Raw genomic sequence first — 24,851 nt, 5'->3', positions numbered from 1 at the left:
TTCATCTTACTCAGCCTTCTAACACCATTTGCCAGTCAATCACATTACTCTTTTAAGCTCTTCTCTAGGTTTCAGCAGTTACTTTACCAACATGTTTTGTCTTATCCCCACTGCCCTACCACCCAGTTCTGAAGGTTGTAGCCTTTATCCTGTTCTCTTATTGCCTGCTCACTAACGGGCTTTCTGGAAGTTCTCATCTGGCCCATAGCTCCAGAGTCATCTGTATGTTGATGATTCCCTAGCTTAAATTTTCCCCTGAGTTTTAAATGTGACTAACCAGCAGCTATTTACTAGACATCTCTACTTTTCTCTTTTATTTAAGTCTGTACAACAGAACCATTAATTGCTACTTCCTTTTTACATAAATTCTGCAATTCCCAAAGTCTGCCCTATTTTGGTAAATTCTCTACCACCCACCAGCTCCATTGTGTATTACCCATGATTTTCAGTTAAACCCACCTGCTTCCAACATTCCATTCAACCACACCCACTCTAGTACTTGGACCAAAAAAAAAATCTTAAATATTCTTTGTCTCTTTCCCTTTCATCCACATCCAATCATTCCCCAGGTTATCTGATTTCCTTCCAAAGTACCTGGCAGATCCAGTTACTCCTCTCAGCCTCCACTTCTAAAACCCAGATTCAAACACCTTCATCTCTTACTTTATACTGCAACAGCCTTCCAGCTGGTCTTTTCCCTCCACTCTTACACTCTTCAATTTATCCTTCACATAGCAATTCAAATGACATTTCCAAACTGCAGATTAGTCACCATTTTTCTGCTTTAAAACCTCTTAGTGATCATACTTAAAGTGAATGCCAATCCTCTGTATCCCCAGTGATTTTGCCTCTGGCTGCTTTTGCCATTTTAACCCTCTCTTCTCCTTGGTCAATGGACTTTAGGTTTCTGGTTCCTGAATCTTCTTTGTTTTGGTCTCTGGGCCTCTGTGTTTACTTTTGTACTGCTAGAGTCTTACTTTAGTCTTCTCGTAGTTGATTTCTCACCATTGAGATTCAAGTCAAATATTAGGTCTTCAAAAAGGCTGACCAAGAGAACTCTTGGCAGTCCACTAAGTGTTGTAGTGACCCTTTTTTATATTAATTGAATGTAGAACTTTCTTATTCACACTGGCTCCTAAGCATATAGAATAGTCTCTGGAAGTAGTTAGTAGATGTTCAGTAAACATCTGTTGGGGGAACAGACTGCCATTAGAAAACTAATAGTTTCATTATATTTAGATTAGTAAATTTATTGTTAGAAATTAATTGACCTCAAAATGGAGTTAAAAGTTGTAGTGTTCCCCCTGTTAGAGCAACACCACGAACAACAGGTGTTGGCGAGGATGCGGGGAAAAAGGAACCCTCTTACACTGTTGGTGGGAATGTAAACTAGTACAATCACTCTGGAAAAAAATTTGGAGGCTGCTTAAAAAGCTAGACATTGATCTACCATTTGATCCAGCAATACCACTCTTGGGGATATACCCAAAAGACTGTGACACAGGTTATCCCAGAGGCACCTGCACACCCATGTTTATTGCGGCACTATTCACAATAGCCAAGTTATGGAAACAGCCAAGATGCCCCACCACTGACGAATGGATTAAGAAAATGTGGTATCTATACACAATGGAATTTTATGCAGCCATAAAGAAGAACGAAATGTTATCATTCACTGGTAAATGGATGGGATTGAAGAACATCATTCTGAGTGAGATTGGCCTGGCCCAAAAGACCAAAAATCGTATGTTCTCCCTCATGTGGACATTAGATCAAGGGCAAACACAACAAGGGGATTGGACTTTGAGCACATGATAAAAGCGAGAGCACACAAGGGAGGGGTGAGGATAGGTAAGACACCTAAAAAATTAACTAGCATTTGTTGCCCTTAATGCAGAGAAACTAAAGCAGATACTTTAAAAGCAACTGAGGCCAGTAGGAAAAGGGGACCAGGAACTAGAGAAAAGGGTAGATCGAGAAGAATTAACCTAGAAGGTAACACACGCACAGGAAATTAATGTGAGTCAACTCCCTGTATAGCTATCCTTATCTCAACCAGCAAAAACCCTTGTTCCTTCCTATTATTGCTTATACTCTCTCTACAACAAAATTAGAAATAAGGGCAAAATAGTTTCTGCTGGGTATTGAGGGGGTGGGGGGGAGAGGGATTGGGCAGAGTGGGTGGTAAGGGAAGGGGTGGGGGCAGGGGGGAGAAATGACCCAAGCCTTGTATGCACATATGAATAATAAAAAATAAATAAATAAATAAAATTATTGAAGGAGAAAAAAAGTTGTAGTGTTCAATTTATAACTTGTCTTCCCCCCTTACTTAGTTTAATAACAATTACTTTATAGTTTCTGATTTTATAAATTACATACTTTCTCCTTTGTTCCTTCAAAAGTCTTGCAAGTTATGCCAACAAATAGTAGTGCTCCCTACAAGTAACATACATAAGATTTCAGTAGCAAACTAGAACCTACATCTTCTAAATCCTCAGATAACTTTATTAGTATCATGTCCTAGTGTGTGCTGTGTGTATGGTGGTTGTTTAGAAGAATTATAATAATCCTAGAATTAGCTGCTTTTGTTTAACTCTAAACCTTTAAAAATACACTTTAAGCTATTTTTAGTTTAAAAATAATTTTAAAGACAAGCTGGGGAGTAATAGGATGTTGGATGAAGGGGAGAGAGAAAAATAAAGAATGATACTTAGTTTTGGGGGTTTTTTTGGGTCCAAGGACTCCACAGTGGGTGTGGTTTATTGGAATGCTGGAAGCAGGTGGGTTTAACTACAAATTGTGGCTAATATTCTTTCCAGCATTAACAAAATATTGGCTCCTGTTATAACCAATAACAATTAAGATTTGACTAGTTATTTTTGTAGTTAGTGGTGATATTTTAAATAATAAAGTTATTTGTATGCAGTTAGTGGTAGTCCTTATTCAATGGAGTTAAATTAATATAAATCAACTATTGAAACACATTTCTTCAAAAAAGAAAACCCAATATAGGATTAGCATCTCACTTTTTTTTCTTCTAATTAAAACATTAGACAAAACAAAGCTACCCATTATTTGATAGTATCCTGATTACAGAAGTCTTTTACTGCCTTTCTTTCCATTGACTGTCCCAAAGCTTAGAGCTCATTGGGAGGTTTTAACTTTCTCTGGAATCTTTTGTTGGTACCTTCAACAAAATGAATAATTACTTTTTATGTTCCTTTCTCACTTATTCTAACAGTGTATTTTGTTTGTTGTCTTTCTTCTGTTCTCTGCCCACCTCAGCGTTGAGATTAATAGCTAAAACACTTAAAAATGAGGTCCTTCCAAAAATCTACTGCTTTACAGTCTTCCTTCTTTCATGTTTTTCCTATAATAGGCTCTTGCCAAAAAAAAAAATAGAAGTTAGGTCTAAAATGCTAAATTAAAAGTAGTATTATACTGGTATCTCTGACCCATTTTCAACATTCTTAAAGTAAGAAAAAATGAGATTTGTCACTGCTATATTGTTATGCCCCCACAGCATACATGTGCATATATGCTTTGTACTAGGTAAGTGGCTATGTCTGGGTTTGGCAGATCAATGTTGTTGTAAGGGGACATGCTCCATAGGGTAAAGGAAAGGCAAAAGGATGTTCATCCAATTCTCTCCCTGCCTCTTCCTTCATATCTTTCTAATCCCATACTCCAAACAGTAAATACTGTGTCCTGCAGTGTGTCTTTTCCCTTACACCGATAGTGGGTGTATTCAATCAGTAACACTACCTGTTTCTTGAAAGGTCATTCTAAGTCTCATGTTTTGTGGCTTGCAAATCTTTTATTAATTTAAGAATAAGACATTTTAGTAGAGAATCTTTTAGAGGTAATAAATTAACTGTTCCTTGTTCTTCAGTAAGTAAGAATGAAAATTAAACTCATTTTAACTGATTAATTATCCAAGGTTCAGTAACTAAAATCTGCATGTGTATAAACTTGCCCATTTTGGAAGGGAGAACATCCCTAAGGTGATAGAAATGTTTTAATTCCAACATAAAAAACTGTCAGGTTGTCCTAATCAATTCTGGTCTCTTGCAGTCCACAAATGGTATATGATTTTTTTTTAAAAAGCAGCTGGAAAAGTGAAAATTCTTAGATCAAAATTTCTCTCTCTCTCCTCTGTCTCTGTAGTACTGGGGATCGAAACAGCGTCTTGCATAGGCTATCCAAAAACACTGTTCCACTGAGCTATATCCCCAACCCTTTCAATCCACTCTACTTTTCTTATAATAAAGCACTGTGCATGTTTTCCAGTGACTTAAATGCTATACACTTTTATCCTTTAGGATAAAAGTAAACATTTTTCTTTGGTCTTGTGAATTGCAGTCTAAAGTGTAACAAATTAATGTTTAAGTGTAATAGGTATTTTTCACTCATAAGTACTAAACTGTTCACTGAAATTTGTTTCTTCTTACTAGGTTTAAGTGGAAACCCTGCAGATTTAGAAAGAAGAGAAGCAGTGTTTGGAAAGAACTTTATACCTCCTAAAAAGCCAAAAACCTTTCTTCAATTAGTATGGGAAGCATTACAAGATGTCACTTTAATTATATTAGAAATTGCAGCCATAGTATCATTGGGCCTTTCTTTTTATCAACCTCCAGAAGGGGATAATGCACGTAAGTAAATAGGGGGCAAAAAAAGGCTTTTGTGTGCAATGCTAGTTCAGCTCGTTCATTTACTCAATTTATAATAACAGGCAGCCACACATTCAATATTGTTTGCTGTGTGCTAGGCAGTGTTTTGAGAGTCCTAAGTATATTACCTCAGATAGTTTCCACAATAATAGTGTTAGTGTTGTCTGCATTTTTCAGTGAGGCACAGAGTTGTCTCACAGTGAGCACATGTGCAGAGATATTACATGTGGACATACACATACATGATTGCCTATACTGTCACAATTCTCACATTTTTAGAACACTTGTGAAACAATGCCAAGGTTTTAGTTTTTTACTTCTGTTTGAAAATGTCATTATAAAAGCAGAATTCTATTCTCTTCACAAATCTGTGACTTCAAGTAGTAAAATCGTTCTTTTATACATAACATTTGGGTAATTTCCTTTCCATTTACATGACAAGTTGAATATCCCTTCCAAAATGCTTGGAAGTATCTTGACTTTTACTTTGGGAGAGGGTGCAGATTTTGGAATATTTATGTATGCATAATGAGATATCTTGGGAATGAGACCTGTTTAAACACCAAATTTATTTATGATTCATAAGTAGCAAAGAAATTTTAATGCAATTATTTTAAATGATTTTCTGAATGAAGCCAGGTTGCATGGTGTGGAATTTTCCACTTATAGCATCAGTTCATGCTCAAAAATTTCAGATTTTTGAGCATTTGGATTTATTTTATTTTTATTGGGGTGTGTGTGTGTGTGTGTGTGTGTGTGTGTGTGTATTAGTAGATTTTGAAATCAGGTCCTTCCCATATTCTAGGCAGGTGCTCGAAGCCATGCCTGCATCCCTTTTTTGCTTTAGTTATTTTTTGGATAGGGTTTCATACTTTTTGCCCAGGCCAGCCTGGGCAATGACTTAGCTAGCCTCCTGCATAACTAAGATTACAGGTGTACTCCATTGTGTCAGCTTAGTTGTTAAGATGGGGTTTTACTAAGCCTCCAACTGAGATCTCTCAGTCTTTGCTTCCCAAGTAGCTAGGATTATAGAACTGAGTTCCCATATCTAGCAGCATTTTGGATTTTTGAATTAGGGATGCTCATTCTGTAAAAAGTATCCTGACCTATAGTGAACTATTATAGAATGGATGGATCTGCTTTAATTATGGCTACAAGTGGTTTTGTTTTGCTCCTTCTATGCTTTTTATTTTTAAAATTTCTTATTTTGCCTTTAAAATTTTTATTTTAAATGAATATTACCATTAGTATAATCTGTAGCAGTTAGATAATCTAACCTGGGTTTTGGTTACTGTATTCAAGTAGATGTAAAGTTATCCACTAATGTTTTATATGTCAGAGGTCTGATTCACCATAATATTTTTGTTTGTGAAAGTTTCATTCTATGCCTTTTAAAGCTATAACAAATAAGTATTGCTAATTCTCAAAGTTGGTTAGGTAATAGTGCAAAGTAATTCCTTCAGAGGCTTGGGTAAGGTTCATGGGAAAATTTTTTCTTTTTCTTTTTTAAGAAAGTTGGTCACAGAGTAAGCCAATTTATGAGATCTGTGTGAAGTAGGTTTCTCAGTGACAACGGTGTTGAAATCTCGAACCAGAGCCATCTTCATTTTTTGTACTATCCCCCCCAGCTGAGGCAACCAAACTTGTACCCATGTTTGTCAAGTGTCCCATTGGGTAAAATTGCCTCTGGTTGAGAATCACTGATGTAAATAAGAAGGCATTTAGACAATACTGTTATCAGTATTTGGGCAAATTATTTTTACAACTTCTATTTATTTTTATTAAATACATAGTACATAATTTGGCATGAAAAAAAGGGCAGGGGGAGACAAACTAAAGGAAGTAACATTCATTGAAAACCCTACTTTATTGCGATTTCTGCTATAGTATGGAGTGACGTTTACTACCGACCAGGCCTAGGAAAAATCTTTTTGAAATCCAAGCTACTTCATTTATAGAATGTGGTAACTACAAATTTTCCCGAATTTGTTAGGCGATTCCTGTATTAGAATCCAACTGAGAAGATAATTTAGAGCTATCACAATGCCCTTTCATTAACTACTAGAAATTAAGGGAATTACATGTAAAGATATTTCTGTACTTTGGTGAAAAGTTATTTATCTTTCGTACTTTGTATTTCTAAGATTTATAGGGGTACTGCAAGTATCATTTCATCCTGTTACATTTGACACTAAGAAGTAGTAACTTGCATTTAAAAAAGGCCATTATTTCTAAATTTGCAGTCAGGTAGTATTTGGCATGAAAATATAGTACACAGTATATATAAAATTTGTGATCATGAGGAGTATCTGGGTACCAGCGATTTCTCAAACTGTTTTGGTGTCAAGGTGCCTTTACACTTTTTTTTTTAATTTGGCACCACTGGGATTTGAATTTGGCTTCACATTTGCTAGGCAGGCACAAATATATATGAGCCATGCCTTCAGCTCCCCTTTACACTCTTGGTGTTAAGAACTCTGTAGAACTTTAGATTATGTTGAGTAATAGCTACAGGTATTTTTTGTATGCTAAAGAGGAGAAATTTTAAAATGTCAATGTATTCCCACCACACAAAAGGTAACTGTCAAGTTATAGATATGTTAATTAAATTAATAATGGTAATTATTTCACAATGTATGTATCAAAATATTTCATTGGAAACTATATAGTTTTTGTCAGTATATCTTAGTAAAGCTGAAAATTTTATCAATGTACTTTAGAATAAGCCTGTCGCATATTAACATAGATGGCATTGTAACTTTCCTCAAAACATAATTTTTAAGTGAAATAATGAAAAGAGTGCTGGTATTTTTCATTTTAGGTTATCTTTAATGTCAGACTTAGTTGAAGAGAGCTAGGTTCTCCTACTTGTCACACTGTCCCATATAATGTGATATTTAGGAAATTCTATTATACGTTAATAAAAGATGGGGCAAATAATGACTCAATGATATTGTGAAAATAGGGTTGATCTCAGAGATCATTCTGGAGTTCCTGGACAGCACTTTAAGAACTGCTTCTCTGTATTACTAACGCACACTCTGAGGAACAGCTCACAGAGTTTTAAAATGGAATATTTGCCTTGTGGTATAGACTATAGATGGATTTTAGATTGTGCATATCTCTCGGTTGAATATATTTACAAGACAGTCCCTTTGATAAAACAGATTTTTTAATGCTGTATTTTCACTTGAACTGAAAACATTGAAGTGCTTTTGTCTATAACTGTAAACTTGTAGTCCTTTTGTAATTGATGTTAGTCTTTTTCCCTAGAGCCCCTCTAAAAGTTTGTAATGGTCATGAGTAGGAAAAGGATTCAATTTCTAGAAATATTTTACTACTGTCTATTTTAAGATCATCCTGATCTTATCTGTAGAATTATATATGAAGTGAAATAAGTCATCGATTTGTTAAAAGCTCTCTTTAGCAATATTCAGTTCAGTGAAGTTTTCACAGTTATCTCACAGCTCCTCCATAACCTCTGTTGCTTTGGTCTTAAACTTTTTTGGTTCTGTATTACATCAGGAAAAATTTGAACACATATCTTCAAGTGGTATATCTATTAGTTTTATATATGTACGTGTGTATGTGTAATGTATGTATTTTTAAGAACATCCAGAAGTATAAGTTGAAAGAATAAAAAGGAGTGATAAAGTTTGAATTTTTGATTGCTTAATAGCTATAAAACACTAATGTTAATGTAATTTGGGTCTAAAATTTATTTCTCAACTTGGTTTTTTTTTAGAGCTGAGAATACACTGCATTATATAAATTCGAGAGTAAAAGATTACCCACTAAATCAGTAGTCATTCTCAGTCCCATCAATCAGTTACACAAGTTTTTGTTGCAAGGTGACTGATAAATTCTATTTTCTGATGTCAGTCTGTTCTTGCACACTATTATTATGTATTACATTTTTATGTTTTTAGTAAATGATACAAAAAGCCCACTCGTTTGGAATTTTAGCTGTTTCCAGGTTGTTGAAACTATTCAACATGGTATTTTCAACATTCATCTCTTCTTGAATCCAGATTTGCTCTAATTCAGAGCGTTAATCTCTGACCTGTGGAGGGGGAGGGTTGAGTGGCTGTTATTCTTACAATTACTGTTTAAAAGAATGTAAACCATAATTCACTCAGTTATTACCCACAGTGATATAAATGGTCATTCCTTCAGTTTGAAGATATTTAAAATACAAGTTCTAGTATTTGAGTTGGAGCAGGGGACAATACTCAGCGGGTCATCCTGCTTCTACCTCGCCTATCAATAGCTGAATCCTATTAATGTTTTTGTGGATTTTTTTGTGTGTGATTATTCACTTCATCCCCAGCGGTTCTTGCTCTTATTCTGTCTTTACTCTCTTTAACCTGTCTCACACACCAATCTAACATTAATTTTTTTTTTTTTTTTTTTTTTTTTTTTTTTTGGTATTGGGGTTTGAACTCAGGACTGTGCTGGTTATTTTGGAGATAAGAAGAAGACAAGAGTCTTGCTTTTTTGCCCTGGCCATCCTGGACTGAGATCCTCCTATTTTATGCTTCCTGCTGCCACTCGGATGACAAGTGCATGCCGCCACTCCCAGTTCTTTTCCCATTGAGATAGGGTCTTGTGAGCATTTTTTTTTTTTTTTGCTGGGGCTGGCCAGGAACTGCCCAGCTGCCCACATAGCTTGGGATAACAGGCATGTACTGCTGTGCCCAGCTGTTGGTTGAGATGGGGTCTTGTGACCTTTTCCCCCAGAACAGCCTTGAACCATATGATCCTCCCAGTCTCAGCCTCCCAAGTAGCTAGGATTACAGTTGTGAGCCACTGGTACACAGCTTTTATTCTCTTATTTTCCAAAGTGCTAGTTGTAGACCACTGAATTGATTTTAGACTCAAAAGTAGATTACAGCCCAAAGTCCGAAATACACCATTCCATTATTCTTTCTTTACTGACAATTGTACTGACACTGTAGTTTTGGGTGTTTGAGGTTTTTGAGTGGTTCCTACTCACTGATTCTTTCCTGAACACTTTTTCTGCCATGAGCATTTGTACTGACTAATCTCTCCATGGACTTCTCTTCCCATAGATCTATGTGGCTGGTCCTCTATTAACATTTGGCTCCTAGCCCAAATGGCATGGATACTTTAGAGGGACTTTGGCTCATTCAACCTCAGTTAGACCTCTATTTGATAGATAGATAGACGTGATTACCATGTTTTCTTTGTGAACTTACAGATACCTGAAGTTAGTCATTCATATATTACTATCTAAATTCCTTGTACACCATCCCTACCTCAATCTGAATGTGGATTCCATGAGGAAAAGGATCTTGTTACTGCATTCTGACCTCCTAAAATAGCCTGTCACCTAGTAGATGCACATACAGTGGAATCAACAAGTAGCACTTTCCTTAACTTTTTACATTATAGAAGCCAAGCTTTGGTCACAGTGCAGTAAAATTGACGTGTGATTCATGTATTACACATAACATTTTAACTTTTCATGTATGTCTTGCTCACCATATGTAATCATTAATATACTAACCATTGGTTAAGTGTGAAGAATATGCCAACCACTGCTTTATAGGTGTTACACTTATTTCACAACAACTCTGGAGTAGGTGGTGGTAGCCTCATTTAACAGAGGAAGAAACTGAGTCTCAAAAATAAGTTCAGGCATATATACTTTACTTTATTTCACTTCACTTTATTATGTTTCCTGGATTTTGCATTTTTTTGTCTTTTACAAATTGAATTGGAGGTTTGTAGCAACTCAGTGTCAAGCAAATCACTTGGCTATTGGCATCATTTTTCCAACCGCATGTGTTCACTTGTATCACATTTTGGTAATTCTTGCAGTATTTCAGACTTTTCACTATTTTACCTGTTATGATGGTCTGTTATCAGTTATCTTTGATGTTGCTATTGTAATTGTTTTGGAGTACCACAAACCACACCTGTATATGACAGTGAACTTAAACTCCCATCTGATAGTCCCATAGTAAGTAACTTGTAAGTATTCAGGTAAAAGGAAGAGTAGCATGTCTTTAAACCTAGAAATGATTAGGCTTAATGAGGAAAACATATCAAAGGCCAAGGTAGACTGAAAACTAGTCCTCTTTGTGCCAACCAACCAAGTTATGAGTGCAAAGGAAAAGTTCTTAAGAGAAACTAAAAAGGTTACTCCAGTGAACACATGATGATAACCAAGTGAAAGAGCCTTAGTCCTGATGAGGACAGTTTTAGTGGGTTGGATAGAGTATCAAACCAGTCACAGCATTCCTGTTAGCCAAAGTCAAAGTTAGAACAGGGCTCTAACTCTCTGTGAAGGCTGAGAGGAGTGAGGAAGCTGCAAAAGAAAAGTATGAAGCTAGCCAGGATTGGTTGATGAGGTTTGAGGAAAGGATACTTCTCAATAAAATAAGCAAGGTTAGGCAGCAAGTTATGCAGAAGACCTGCAAGTCCACAAGACCAGCAAGTTATCCAGAAGGTGGCTACACTAAATGCAGTTTAGTGTAGTATAGTTTAGGACTTTCAGAGCTAGAAAGGAACAGTCAATTCCTGGGTTCAAAGGACAGGGTCACTCTCAGAGGTTAATGCAGCTGGTGACTTTTTAAGTTGAAGCCAATGTTCGTTTTACCATTCCAGAAATTCTTAAGAATTATACCAAATCTACCCTGCCTGTGCTCTGTACATAGAACAAGAGAACCTGAATGACAGCACATCTGTTTACAACATGGTTTGCTGAGTAATTTAAGCCCACTGTTGAGACTTAGTACCCTGGGGTAGGGAGTTGGGGAGATTCCTTTCAAAATATTACTGATTGACAATGCACCTGATCACCCAAGAGTCTAATGAAGATGTACAACCAAATTAATGTTTTCACATCTGTTCTACAGTCTGTGGATCAAGGAGTAATTTTGACATTTCAAGTCTTCCTACTTAAGAAATATGTTTCATAGAGCTATTTATACCCCAGATAGTGATTCCTTTGATGGATGTGGGCAAAGTAACTTGGAGGCCTTAGGAAAGAGTTCACTAGTATAGATGCCATTAAGAACATTGGCAACTCATAACACTGACAAGACTTTGGAAGAAATTGATTTGTGGATGATTCAAACTTCAGAGGAGGAAGTAATTCCAGATGTGATGCATCTAGCAAGAGAAGCAGAACTAGAAGTGGAGCCTAGAAATGTGACTGAATTGCTGCAGTCTCATGGCAAAACTTGAATGGATGAATGATGGTTTCTTGAAATGGAGTTTACTGGTAAAGATACTGTGAACATTGTTACAATGACAAGGGATTTAGACTACTACTTGTGGGCTATAGGTGTGACTCAAGTGGTAGAGTGTAGAATAGTATGTAATAAACTTAGTTGATTAAGTAGCAGTAAGGTTTGAGAGGACTGACTGCAGCTTTGGAAGAGATTCTACAGTAGGTTAAATGATATCAAAGAACATCAAATGCTAGAACAATCTTTCAGGGAAACGAAGAGTTAACACTGTCATCTTATTTTAAGAAATTGCTGGTTCCACCTCAGTCTTCAATAGCCTCTACCCTGATTAGTTAATAGCCATCAACACCATGGCAAAATCCTCCACCAGCAAAAAATTAGGACTTGCTGAAGACTCAATGATCTTTAGCATTTTTAGCAATAAAATACTTTTTAATTAAGGTGTGTACATTTTACATGCGTAATAGACTACAGTATATTAAGTGTTAAGTAAATTTTATAGTTAATATTTTATGTTAAGTTTTTTGAAAACCTCAATTTTATTGCAATATTTGCTTTATTGCTGTGGTCTGGAATGAAACCCCAGATGTCTCCAGGGTATGTCTGTAACTTGCCCTTGGGGTAAGAATTGATCTCTTCCAGTATGCTTACTCTTAACTAGTACCCTAATTACCTCCTTACCTGAGGTTGAGAATCTCAGGGGCAGGGAACTTGAAATTGACACAGTAAAAATAAAATGTTCAGAGCCGTAAGTAAAACTGATGAAATAAAACAAATAGTTAACACTAAAATACGTTGTCATTAATTCAAAATCTCTTTGTGATAAGCATTTTCTTTCTTTCCAAATAGTTTGTGGAGTAGTTTCTGTTGGGGAGGAAGAAGGTGAAGGTGAAACCGGCTGGATTGAAGGAGCTGCGATCCTCTTGTCAGTGGTGTGTGTGGTGTTAGTGACAGCTTTCAATGACTGGAGTAAGGAGAAACAGTTCAGGGGTTTGCAAAGTCGAATTGAACAGGAACAAAAGTTCACCGTCATCAGGGGTGGTCAGGTCATTCAGATACCTGTAGCTGACATTACTGTTGGGGATATTGCTCAAGTGAAATACGGTAAGTAAAGCAAATCAGCATATCTAACTCTAAACACATAAATTTTTCTGATGTCCTTTACATTTTAACATCTCCATGCTTCTTGTTTTAGGTGATCTTCTTCCAGCAGATGGCATACTTATCCAAGGCAATGATCTTAAGATTGATGAAAGCTCATTGACTGGCGAATCTGATCATGTTAAAAAGTCGTTAGATAAGGACCCCTTACTTTTATCAGGTATGAATTTCTTTCATGCACTTTGAGCCTTTTCCTTCCCTAAGAGTAACTAATATGAAGAGGAGTCAGTATTTTATGCTAGCTAGCTTACCCCGATAATCATTAGACACTTTCTCCTCTTTGTAAGATGAGAGACATTACAGATCTTGGAATCCAGAGCTATATTTTACAAATGAGGAAACTTGAGTCTAAAAATCTGAGAGATTTAAAAGTCAGTGTTAGTTAATGTTAATGTAGTGATAAAACTCAGATATAAGCCTCATGATACATACTGATTTTTCTGGGTCACATTTATTCTTAATGCCTGTTGAAGTGTCAAAGAGTGACTGTGGGTTCAAAGGAAATTAATGGATTTTCTGTGATACACAAAAGACACGGTTGTTTGTGTGTGTGTTTAAAGAACTGATAAAAACCTTCAGGTATACTCCCTCATTTAACTGGCAAACAATGAGTCTGACACAAACTGTTTATAGTTACATGACTAACCAACATTAGGGAAAGGAGTATTAAGTCACATGTAGTAAATTTGCATGTTTAAGAATGGAGAAGAGAAGGATTTATGTAGGTAAGGGGGGAACTAGGTCTACTCAGGATACTCGTCATAGCTTATGTGTAATTAACTTGGATTAAGTTTAGCTGGAAGTGAAATTGAAGGGATGATGCAAAAAACAGCTTCCTTCTAAAATGTGGAATGAAAAGCAGAGTACCACAAATTGACTCCAAAAGCAATGTTAATTCTTTAAATTTGAATTTCTCAGGTTCATCCTCTTAACTTTCTAGTATTCTTCATAGAATTTACACAATTTTTATCAGAACTGAATTTTATACTAGAATTTGAGAGAAGCCAAATGTTGCCTATTGTCTTCTATTTCCACTATCAGATGCTATTGAAACACTAACATTATATACATTGTCAGAAGATTCCTGCTGATGTAGCTATTTAATAAGTTGGCAACTATAATTTTTCAGTCCTCTGTGTCCTTTATATATTAATTGGTTGAACGTGAAACTACAGTCAAACTTGATATCTACAAGGGTCAGTTAGAGTTAAAATTTCAGAGCAAAACCTAAAATTAACCATTACCGTTTAAGATTTATAAATAAATGATGAAAGAGCTTACTGCAAAGAGGAAAAAAAGTCACGTTAATTAGTTATATATGTGCCATAGAAATCTTATTGTAAGATACCAGAGTAATTACTTGTACATACCTTTATAAACACTAAATAAGGTAAACTTCCAATTTTAATATAGACTTACATGTTTTGTCAAAGAAACATATCTTGAGATTTAGACCCCAATATCCTAGGCCAATTAGAATACTTATTCTCTGACTTTTCCTTTGTATTTATGTGCTTGTAATTCATACCACATAAACAGAAAACCTGGATATGTAAGGTTAATGTATCTAAGTAATGTGTGTTCATTTTACTTATTCTTTGCTGTGTTTCTGAGAAACTCTGCAGTTAAGTTAACCAAACAAATCTGTAGCCTTTCCTAAGGGGAGGGGAGGTATTTAACAATACTTTAGTACCAGACTCACTGGCAAACTGAGATAGTCTCCTATTGCCTTTTGCTATATACACTTAATGAACGTTTATGTACATCTACCTTATTTACATAGTGCTTAGCTGTTCAGGTTGATTTCCTTTAACTGAACTTTGGTCCTTTTTTGTTTTAACAGAGATGACCAGTAAGTTTATGTACTCAGGTTCCTAACACACCTAGTGTACCAAGAAAACTCTATAAATTTCCCATGTTTAAGGAAAAACTGAACTAGCTTTGTAGAGTCCCTTATTACAGTATGGGTGGGAAAGTTTTTCTGCATTTGTTTCCCTATTCCAAAAATGTACTAGAAAACACAACACACATTTATTTTTAAATTTACTCTCATGATGCCATCTCTCACTGCCATTCTTGGTTTCTTAAATTTAGATTTTTAAAAGCAGTATTCCATTAGTGATGGGGATATGACCTGAACAAAAACTGTTTACTTTTCCTGAGTACATTAACTGCCAACATCTAATCAGACTTGTGGTAAGGAAGAACAGAACATAAAAAATTGAAGTCTGCAGAAAGGCAGAATTATAAAAGAAACAAATTGTCTTTTGTACATAGTACTTAGTAAACATTGCTATCTTGGATTTCATTTCTTGTTTCCCTTGCATTTCAGTGGCATAGTTGTGAGTAATTAATAAAATACTCAGAATATATAGTCTTAAAAGCCAGAAAATCAAAGACCTAAAAAATTTATATTGGGGAAGCTACTCAGTAATAGCCAAATATTAATCCTTCAGTACTAGAATGAGTACATATGCTAAAATGATACTATTTTGCATGTAATCTTTGACCATTGATTTGGTATGTAAGATGGTGGTAAGTGTTGGAGACCCTGCCCTCCAGAAGGTTGTGAACCAATAGATAGAATACAAAAAAATGATAACTGTTAGAAAGACTTTTTCAAGTCTTAAAAAAGTTTTTTTAGGCCTGTTTAAAATTCACAAAAAGATTGAAACTAAGGTATGAAAAGCCTTTTAATGAGTAGGAAAGATATAGAAATGTACATGTACAAATTGGAGAACAGTAAGCAAACTTATCGCTACAGTAAGAATATTCTCTTTGTCCTCTGACAGAGCTAGATTGAATCTTTGCCTTGCCACCTCGTAGTTGTATTACGTAGGGCAAGTTGCTAGAAAATAAGAACAGCAGTGCTTCCCAACTTGTAAAATTGTTGTGAGAGACATGGTCTGAATTAAGGTAATATTCCCATCTCTGCTCCCTAGCCTTTTGTAATGGAATTTTGTGTTAGAGTAGTGGACAAGAAAGTTTAAAAGGTTGGTTGGTTTTAAGTGAATTGGATTTAATCCAGTAGGCAATGAAGAGTCAGAAATTTTTAAGCCATGACAGGCATATGATGGAATCACATTTTAGAAATATTAAAATGGATTTCAGGATGAACTGGAAAGGCAGACTAGTTAGGAAGCTATTGTAATCTCAGCAGACTGGGATGAAAGCCAGGGTTAGATAGGTGTTGTGGGGTTGGATGTAATGGGACATTGATGCTGTGGAATTCTTCTGGTTAAAAGTACAGTTCTTCATAAACCATTTATTTCTTAGCGAAATATCCCTTATACCTTATGTTACAGTTAGTAATAATGAGCATTTATGGAATTCCCTACAAATTCCTAGGCATGTTTGAAAAATGCAAATGTCACATTTTTTGAAGTGTAGCTGCTGTTATTTCCCTTTTGCATGTAGGGAATTGAGATGTTACAATTTGTTCAATATCACATTGTCAGTGATAGAGTAACCTTTGCACGTGCACATGACTGATTATAGAGTTAAAACCTTAAGCACAAGAATTTAGGATTTATTCAGCATCTTATTCTGTTTGTTTTATTAAATATTGAGAATATTAAAGACAATATTACTGAAGTTTGAAATTAGGTGGTATCTATAATTTTTACAAAGTTCTCTGTTGTTGTAGGTACTCATGTCATGGAAGGCTCTGGAAGAATGGTAGTTACAGCTGTGGGTGTGAATTCTCAAACTGGAATTATCTTTACCTTACTTGGAGCTGGAAGTGAAGAAGAAGAAAAGAAAGATGAGAAGAAAAAAGAAAAGAAAAGTAAGAATAGCAATTTGCAATAAGAATTGGTATCTGGAAACACAGCTAGTAGATCCTAAGAACTGGTACAGAACACAGACTTCTTTCATGAGATTCTGATATGAAAAATTCTGCAAAAAGTTAATTGCCTAATATTATGCTTTCAAGTAGTATTAAAGGAGAGAAAATTTTTTCTTCAATAGTCCATTAAGGGCCTTTAGTCAACACATCAGTCCTCCAACCAAAGACAGATTCAGCATCTACTTAAATACTTCCATTTTTGCTTTGTTCTGTTTTCTGTAGTTTTAGAATCTCCTGTCATTTGATCAGCAAAATGAATTGAAATCTCACTTCCTATTTGCTGTCTCCCCCACCCCCACTATTTCAATGATACTTTTGTCAGCTATATGACATTTTGATCTCCTGAATTTTTAATCTTCAAGTTTTCTACAATTCACATTCCATTCTGTACTTACACAGATGACTTTTTGGACACATGAGGTAGGACTTCACCTTTATGCTTTATGTTTGTCTTAAACTCTGTCATATGTAGGGAGGTATCTCAGAACTTTTGGGTGGGTGGCATGCCAAAGCCCTCTGTACCCTACTACTTAGAGTCTGCCTTACCTCCCTTCTCTCTCACTCAAGTGCACCCTTTAGGAGTCTTTTCCTTTTACCTTGAAAGCAGTTTACCATGGCTTAACCATTTAGATTTGCATAATTTTACTTAGGATAGTATATTTCTTAACATGTGTTTTTTAAGATCTTCTAAAATAAATGCCTTGCAAAAATCTGGGTTAGCCATAGCTATGGCAGTGTTTTCTATCCCATGGTTTTTTTTTTTTTTTTTTTTTTTTTCCCTTTGGGTTGGAGGTGGGGAGGGTTATAATGCTAGAGATCAAGCCCTGTGCTTTGCATATGTTAGACAAGTGCTCTGACAAGTGCTTTACCGCTGAGCTATAACCCCATCCCTAAGCAGTTTTTAATATTGGGTTCTTTGCATTTTATCTTTAGCTATGAAATCCTTATTTCAAGAAAAAATGTATTTGAAAAGTTCTTGGGGTTTAGGGTATAGCTCAGTGGTAGAGCACTTGCTTGGCACACCTGAAGTCCTGGGATCAATTCCTAGCACCAAAAAAAAAAAAGTGAAAATTTTGATTGCAAGTGATGATGGCAAGCCCCACATTCTAGGTTTTTCCTACTGTACTACTCCAGGCAGCCCTCAGTGAGCTTCCCTAGGTTTCTTACGGCTGATGGCAGCATAGTTGGAAAACCACTAGTAAGGATTATTGAGTGCTTTGCATGCTCCATCTCATTGATCCTCTTAGCCATACAAGGTAAAGACTTACTCTTTTTACTCATGAGTGCAGTGTGACTTACGGAGCTGTGTAACTTGTTCCATGTCAGAGCACTAGTCAGTAGAAGACCAAAGCCTCTTCACTGCTCTGTCCTAATATGTAGGAGTCAGAAGTCATTGGACCCTATTAAAAAATAAAGGGAAGTTTACATCATAACTTTATTCTTATTAACCCCACAGTGTCTTCCAATAATCACCTTTTTGCTGTTTATAAGGTTTTATGTATTTTTATTAATCCATCCAGAATATCCCTAGGAATTAACATTTAATTCATTGCCTATTTTTTCATTTTATTTATTTTTTTTCTTGTAAGACAATGATATTTTTCCTTCTGTGGACTTAGAGCCCTTTTCCCATTCTCTTGACTGCTTTGGCAATGACTCAGATGCAGGCCAAGGTGCTCTTTCTCCATTCTCTCAGTAGCCTGGTGTGTGGCTGTCTAGCCTCTCCAAATTTGAGCTTATTGAAAGTCGCTAGGTATTCTCTTACTGTCTCCCCATCTATTCCTTTTTGACCATATTTCTTCCACGTTTTCCAATTTGAAGATAGTTCTCCCAGATAAAGACGTTGGGAAAAAAAAAAGCAGGCTAAATGGTCCTGGTCCTCTTGGTCATTTTTAAAAATTGCCTACCCTAACAGTAGACCTGCCCCTTCCTTGATTTTGCTTCAGACCTCTCATCTTTCTGTGTTCTCTGAGGAATTAACTTGACTGTACTCTGTTGGCTTACTCTGTACATTTGTTCCCTAGTCTTACTAACTTGCCTCTCCTGTCTCTTACACTAATTTTGTTCTGACTCCCACCAAAGCTTTCCTTTATGCCTGTTGTCTTTTTATGACATTTCTTCCTCTTTCTGTATCCCTGTCCTTTTCTGCTTTCTTAGGGTTATATCTGTATTTAGTCTGAAAATACCTTGTATCATATTTGGGTTTATTATAGCTTGTAGAAGAATAAAGGCTTATGGAAAAATGAAACAAGTATAGATGCCTAAATTATTTTGGCATATTCCCCAATGGTAAGACCTAGGGAGTGATTGACACAGCAAGTCATTACAAGCCAGATGTCTTCTAATTTGTAGATAAACATACACATAGAGACACATACGCACACACACATTACAGTTCTCTTACAGAAATGTGAACTACCTCTGCATAATTTAGCATGACTGTATTCATTTCTTTTGGAAGCTTAATTCCCATTTTGTTCCTACAGATAAGAAACAAGATGGAGCTATTGAGAATCGCAACAAAGGTAAATTCAGGAAGACAAAAGCTTGTTTTCGTTATATATAAAAATAGATCTACTATAGCCTGTATCTGTCCAAAATTAGGATACATGTAGCAGGGACCATGAACAATGTTTGCTAACTTGGATTAACCTCGCTTCTTTTGCTTTGTGCCTGTGCATTAGTCATGCTGCTGTACAATGTTAAGGAGATTTTAATTATGGTTTGTGGTCGTAAGCTTATATAGGTAACTTTCCATTTAAATATTTCAAGTATTCTAGCATACTTGAAATGTAATCTGTCACATAGTTGGTAGTAAAAGTGTATAAGAAACAAAATACATAGCACAAATGTTAAGAGTATTTAAATATGTGAATATTGTTTATACATGCATAATTCTGTACAGTGTCATAAGTTACATGAGAAGAATTTGTAATCTTTGGGTATTACTTAATGTAACATATAGGGAAATAAGTGATTTAGAATTCCTTAGTGTTCGTTTAAGGACCCTTTATTTCTTCTTATGCTTTTACCCCCATCACCTAGCATGACATTCTCAAATCTGGTATGATTTCACAGTCTAATGTCACTATTATCTTATTTCCTCTGTTTAAAAACACACATACATGAGCAGCTGAGTGCCTATTCCTTTTGTTTTCTATAAGAAACTGATTTTTAAAAATTGCTTTAAAATTCAGTGAAATTATATTTGCTCTTAAATATAGCAAAAGCCCAGGATGGTGCAGCAATGGAAATGCAGCCTCTAAAGAGTGAAGAAGGTGGAGATGGTGATGAAAAGGACAAAAAGAAAGCAAATTTGCCAAAAAAGGAAAAATCTGTTTTACAAGGGAAACTTACAAAATTGGCTGTTCAAATTGGCAAAGCAGGTATGATATATAGAAGAAATTAAGGCATTTTGTTTTAAATTTTCTTTTGACACAGTTAAGTGTGGAAATTGTTTGTTTTTGAGTATAAAAGAAGTTTAAAATATTGTTTATTTTTATCCAGTGTTCTAGACCCTTACTATATATACTGATCGTACCACTGCAGCTTAAGGGCTATTATCATTTGATGTAAAGGGAATTGTCCTCCATCAACTAGTTAAAAAGCGATCAGGTTAGACTTAGTGCCCAAATCTGCCCAATTTATAAACCTATACACTCATCTCCAACTTTCTTTGAATTTCTGGGGACAGTAAAGAGAAAATGCTTGCAATAAAGTTATTCAGAACAGATTATTCAATTACAAAAAAAAACTTTCATCGCATATATTGCTCATCCTTTTACTGCCTATCTATGAAAAAAATGTGATTTTCTAAAGATTACAACTTAGTTCAGTTGAAAAGACTCAGTGTTGTGAGACTGAAGTTACAAACTGTTGTTTTCACTAGAAAATATCTATTAATAGAAATACTCTTTGGGGGGAAAAAAAGCATAGCATATAGATATAAACAGAGCATGCCCCTATATTATCACCTTTTCAAAAGACACTGTGCTAAAGAACCAATTTGCATTTTTAAAATCACTTAAATTGCATCATTTTGCTACTTCCAAGAGTATGTTGGAAAAAAGTGAAGTTTTTGCTTCTATACTCAATAAACTTATAATAACAAGTATTTGCTTTTATAAATTGTAATACTGACTCCTATAGTGTTGGGGGAAAAGGTGGGCTTTGTAGGTGAGAGCATTTAGTAGCCATTGGATTGGGATATTAGGATCCAGACTGCTTTATTTTTAATAATACATTTATAAGAAGGTAAATATTCTATAACATAGAGTTCAGTATTTTTGTGATGCATAGTTTATTTTTTTTCTAAGCTAATGAAGCAGTAAGTATTTTTTTCTAAGCCAATGAAGCAGTAAGTGTAGACCAAAAATAAATAATAATTCAGGTTATACATACATCTAGTGTTTGTTTAAAACACAGAATTGAGTATTTAATTTCAAACCTCCCAGCTGATCAGATTCTTAACAAGGTTCTCTTTCAGCATTAGCCAGGTTACCTGTTACACATGTAAAGCATCAAATTGTGCTAAACTTTTGGTGTTTCCTTATCATTGCCTATTATTTTGTCTCAACCTTAGTAGAAGGCAGAAGGTAGAATTATACCTAAGAATTATAAATGCTTTTCTCCCATTTCTGGGGCAGGTTATAACTGAAAGCAAAAATCAAATCATTAACAGTATAAGTGATGACTTAAGTATTAAAAGGAGAAATTAAAATAAATGTTGTTAGCCAGTTACAACTCTTTGTAATGGCCACTATGTAACTGGCAAATAGGTATTGTTTGGAATATTTAAATAATTACCTTTTTCTTTTTTTCTGTCCTGTAAGGTCTGTTGATGTCTGCCATCACAGTTATTATTCTAGTATTGTATTTCGTAATCGATACCTTCTGGGTTCAGAAGAGACCATGGCTTGCTGAGTGCACACCAATTTACATACAATATTTTGTGAAGTTCTTCATTATTGGAGTTACGGTCTTAGTGGTTGCAGTGCCAGAAGGTCTTCCACTTGCAGTCACTATCTCACTAGCTTATTCAGTCAAGGTTAGTGGAAAATAGTTAAGTAGATGATGTGTGATGTTTAAAGCCTCAGCTAGTATAGAAAATGCACATCTTGTTACACTTTTTCTGGTTTGGAAAGTAGAGGGTTTCAATAAATGTATAACCATTTTCTTTAGAATGCAGTCATTGATTCCCTGTACCTTCCCCCAGTTGAATATCTCTATGCATAGACACCTTTCATTCTGTGGAGGGCAGCCTTGACAACTCGGCTAGGTAAGGTTCTAGCCTGACTTTCATTATATTCTAGTTATGTTGTTAAGTTTTGTCACCTCCTGTTTCCCATCTGTAAAATTAAGGTAAGAGTATTCACCATTTATCTGCTACAAGAGCAAAGAGGTTCACTTGGGTTAGCTCTCTGTGGACTCCTGCATTCCCCCATTTGCCCCACAATCTGGTCTTCACACTTGTAGGCAGACTTAACGTTTCCAAAAAATAATTCAGATTATATTATTTCCTCCGATTCCTTCTTATGGCCTCCAGGGCTCTGTCCAATCTAGCCTTGCTTACTTACCTCTCAGTACTCATCCTGCTGTCCTGCTGGCCATCTTCTCCAGCCTTCCTGATGGTTTTCAAACATCCCAACTATGATCCTTCTTTCAGAATGGTTTTGTGGGTAAAAAAAAAAAGAAAAAAAATTTACCTTAACAGAAGAATGCTACTCTCATAAATTCTGAAATGTTAATTAGCAGTTCTCCTTAAGTAACAGTGCTGACAGTAAGAAAATAATTAGTCATAGCTTCTGCTCTAGCACTGTTATCTTCATTGAGTTTATTTTCTTTACAGGCATTTAACAACTTTTCAAAAATAAAATGGTAAATGTAGTTTAATAATCTATTTGTCCTTTTTTGATATTTTAAAATAATTAGAAATAAATAGGGTACAAGTTTTAGACACATTGGTTAGTCATTTTATCAACACTGTCATAGTTCATTGTGAATAGTCATTAATAATAATAATTTTTCAGTTGACCAGAAAGATATTGGGAGATAGGTTTGTGATCCTTAAATAGCAAATGACTCTAAGAGCATCGTAGCTAATGTTCTTTAAGCTTTTGTTAAATATTTATTTAGTCCTAGTATTACCAAATACTGTTTTGTTTCACTGCAGTATAGTGTTTATGTATCCTCTGTTAATTTCTTTTCATCTTTAATATTGCAGGTCCCAAGTAATTTGGGAAGTACACATTTCTCTTCTCCATATTTATTTCTTCCTGGTTTTCTGCAGCATCTTCAATACTAATCATGGTGGGGGGGAATCTTTGTTAAACAATTCTATGTAGATCCTAACCCCTTTTACATGTGTTGAGAATCAAAGTATTTTAATTCAAATGCCCTTTGGAATTTGTGAAGCATTTGGTTTCTTAAAAAGCATCTCTTAGTATAAATGAAAGAAAGTGGTAAAACACATTTTGATACTAAAGAGGAGAATTTCTAGCATATGGAATAGGTAAAAATGATCCAAATCACGGTTTTGATGTATTAACTTAATCTGTCAAAGTAAAATGAATAATCAAGCAATTGCATATTCACAGATTCTTTATTTTATCTGATTAAACCTACTTTTTTTGGAGATTGATACAAGAATCTTTTATTTTCCACTTAATAAAGAGACCTAGTCCTTTATCTTACATTACTAGAAGCACACGTTGTCATTGCTCTTTTAATGTCAGGATACTTGATGGAGCCTGTCAATGGTCATATAGTCAGTGTGATTTGCATAAAGGTATAGATACATTCATTTATTAGAGTGTTACACAAAAGTAAAGCAATTGAAACCTTGAAAATTTAGTACTTTATTTAGCTTATTTGAATTGGTCACATGTGTTACATCTTTAATATTACTAATATTAAATTGATGCTTTTTACAGTGTATTTATATAAGACAAGGAGTTTAATTCTGATTTTATCATTTTAATACAATCATTGGTTTGCTATGTAGCCTAATTCCACCTTTTTTGTCACTGTAGAAAATGATGAAAGACAATAACTTAGTAAGGCATCTGGATGCTTGTGAAACCATGGGAAATGCTACAGCTATTTGTTCAGATAAAACAGGAACATTGACAATGAACAGAATGACAGTTGTTCAAGCTTACATAAATGAAAAACATTATAAAAAGGTTCCTGAACCAGAAGCTATTCCACCAAATATTTTGTCCTATCTAGTAACAGGAATTTCTGTGAATTGTGCTTATACATCAAAAATATTGGTAAGATTTCTTTAATAATTACATACATGAATATTAACTTATAAACCTGTAATAGATCGCATGTAATCCTTTAGCTCTATCATTTCTATATGAAAATTAAATTTTTAACGCCTATCCATATAATGTACATAGGTTTCTTTTGATATATTTGTTTTATGAGTAAGTCTATTGTCAACATACACATTTTATTTATACTTTTTGTATTGTGACTATTTGGTGTTTAGAAACTTCAAAGCCTTATAACCAGAGTACATTGTTTCATTTACATTTTGCATTGGGCTTGAACTGGAGCCTCATGCCTGCTAGGCAATTGCTCAACTACTGAAATACATCCGCACACATTCTTTTATTTTTTTAAATTTATCACCTAAGTGATTTATTATGCATTTCTCTCCTTTCATGTTTTTGGGGGTTTGTTTGTTTGTTTTGTGGTACTGGGGCTTGAACTCAGGGCTTTCACCATGAGCTACCTGCCAGCTCTATTTTTGTGAAGGTTTTTTCAAGATAGGGTCTCACGAACTATTTGCCTGGCTGGCTTCCAACCACAATCCTCCTGATCTCTGCCTCCTGAGTAGCTAGGATTATAGGTGTGAGCTACTGCGCCCAGCTCCTTTCATGATTTTGAAAAAACAGAATTTAGAAACCATAAATTGGAGTGATTCAATGACAACCCAAGTAA

At 35.1% G+C, this 24,851-nt stretch overlaps 1 protein-coding gene and 1 long non-coding RNA gene across 15 annotated transcripts in view; one reads left to right on the top strand and one right to left on the bottom strand.

The window, feature by feature from the left end:
• The window catches only part of LOC141425808 (uncharacterized), a 149,274-nt gene that overhangs the window by 39,237 nt on the left and 85,186 nt on the right, over positions 1-24,851 (bottom strand). For 5 of the 12 annotated variants that reach the window (XR_012450933.1, XR_012450931.1, XR_012450932.1 and 2 more), the window contains exons 6-7: positions 22,475-22,556; positions 18,198-18,298 (exon numbers count right to left, since the gene is read on the bottom strand). This is a non-coding gene — a long non-coding RNA (uncharacterized lncRNA). Of the gene's footprint in view, positions 1-5,406; positions 16,788-18,197; positions 18,299-22,474; positions 22,557-24,851 lie in introns of those variants that run through there. The other 7 variants (XR_012450929.1, XR_012450937.1, XR_012450940.1 and 4 more) reach the window with 4 other exon arrangements.
• The window catches only part of Atp2b1 (ATPase plasma membrane Ca2+ transporting 1), a 113,692-nt gene that overhangs the window by 60,039 nt on the left and 28,802 nt on the right, over positions 1-24,851 (top strand). For all 3 annotated transcript variants that reach the window (XM_020168370.2, XM_020168369.2, XM_074084092.1), the window contains exons 3-10: positions 4,455-4,652; positions 12,740-12,994; positions 13,086-13,211; positions 16,698-16,838; positions 19,385-19,423; positions 20,123-20,284; positions 21,731-21,945; positions 23,930-24,172. In XM_020168370.2, coding sequence (XP_020023959.1) covers positions 4,455-4,652; positions 12,740-12,994; positions 13,086-13,211; positions 16,698-16,838; positions 19,385-19,423; positions 20,123-20,284; positions 21,731-21,945; positions 23,930-24,172 — 1,379 coding nt within the window. The remainder of the gene's footprint in view (positions 1-4,454; positions 4,653-12,739; positions 12,995-13,085; positions 13,212-16,697; positions 16,839-19,384; positions 19,424-20,122; positions 20,285-21,730; positions 21,946-23,929; positions 24,173-24,851) is intronic.

This window comes from Castor canadensis, chromosome 8 (assembly GCF_047511655.1).
Source record: "Castor canadensis chromosome 8, mCasCan1.hap1v2, whole genome shotgun sequence".
Lineage (NCBI taxonomy): Eukaryota > Metazoa > Chordata > Mammalia > Rodentia > Castoridae > Castor > Castor canadensis.
Note: the sequence above shows the minus strand (reverse complement) of the source record. Positions and strands in the feature narration are given on the sequence as shown.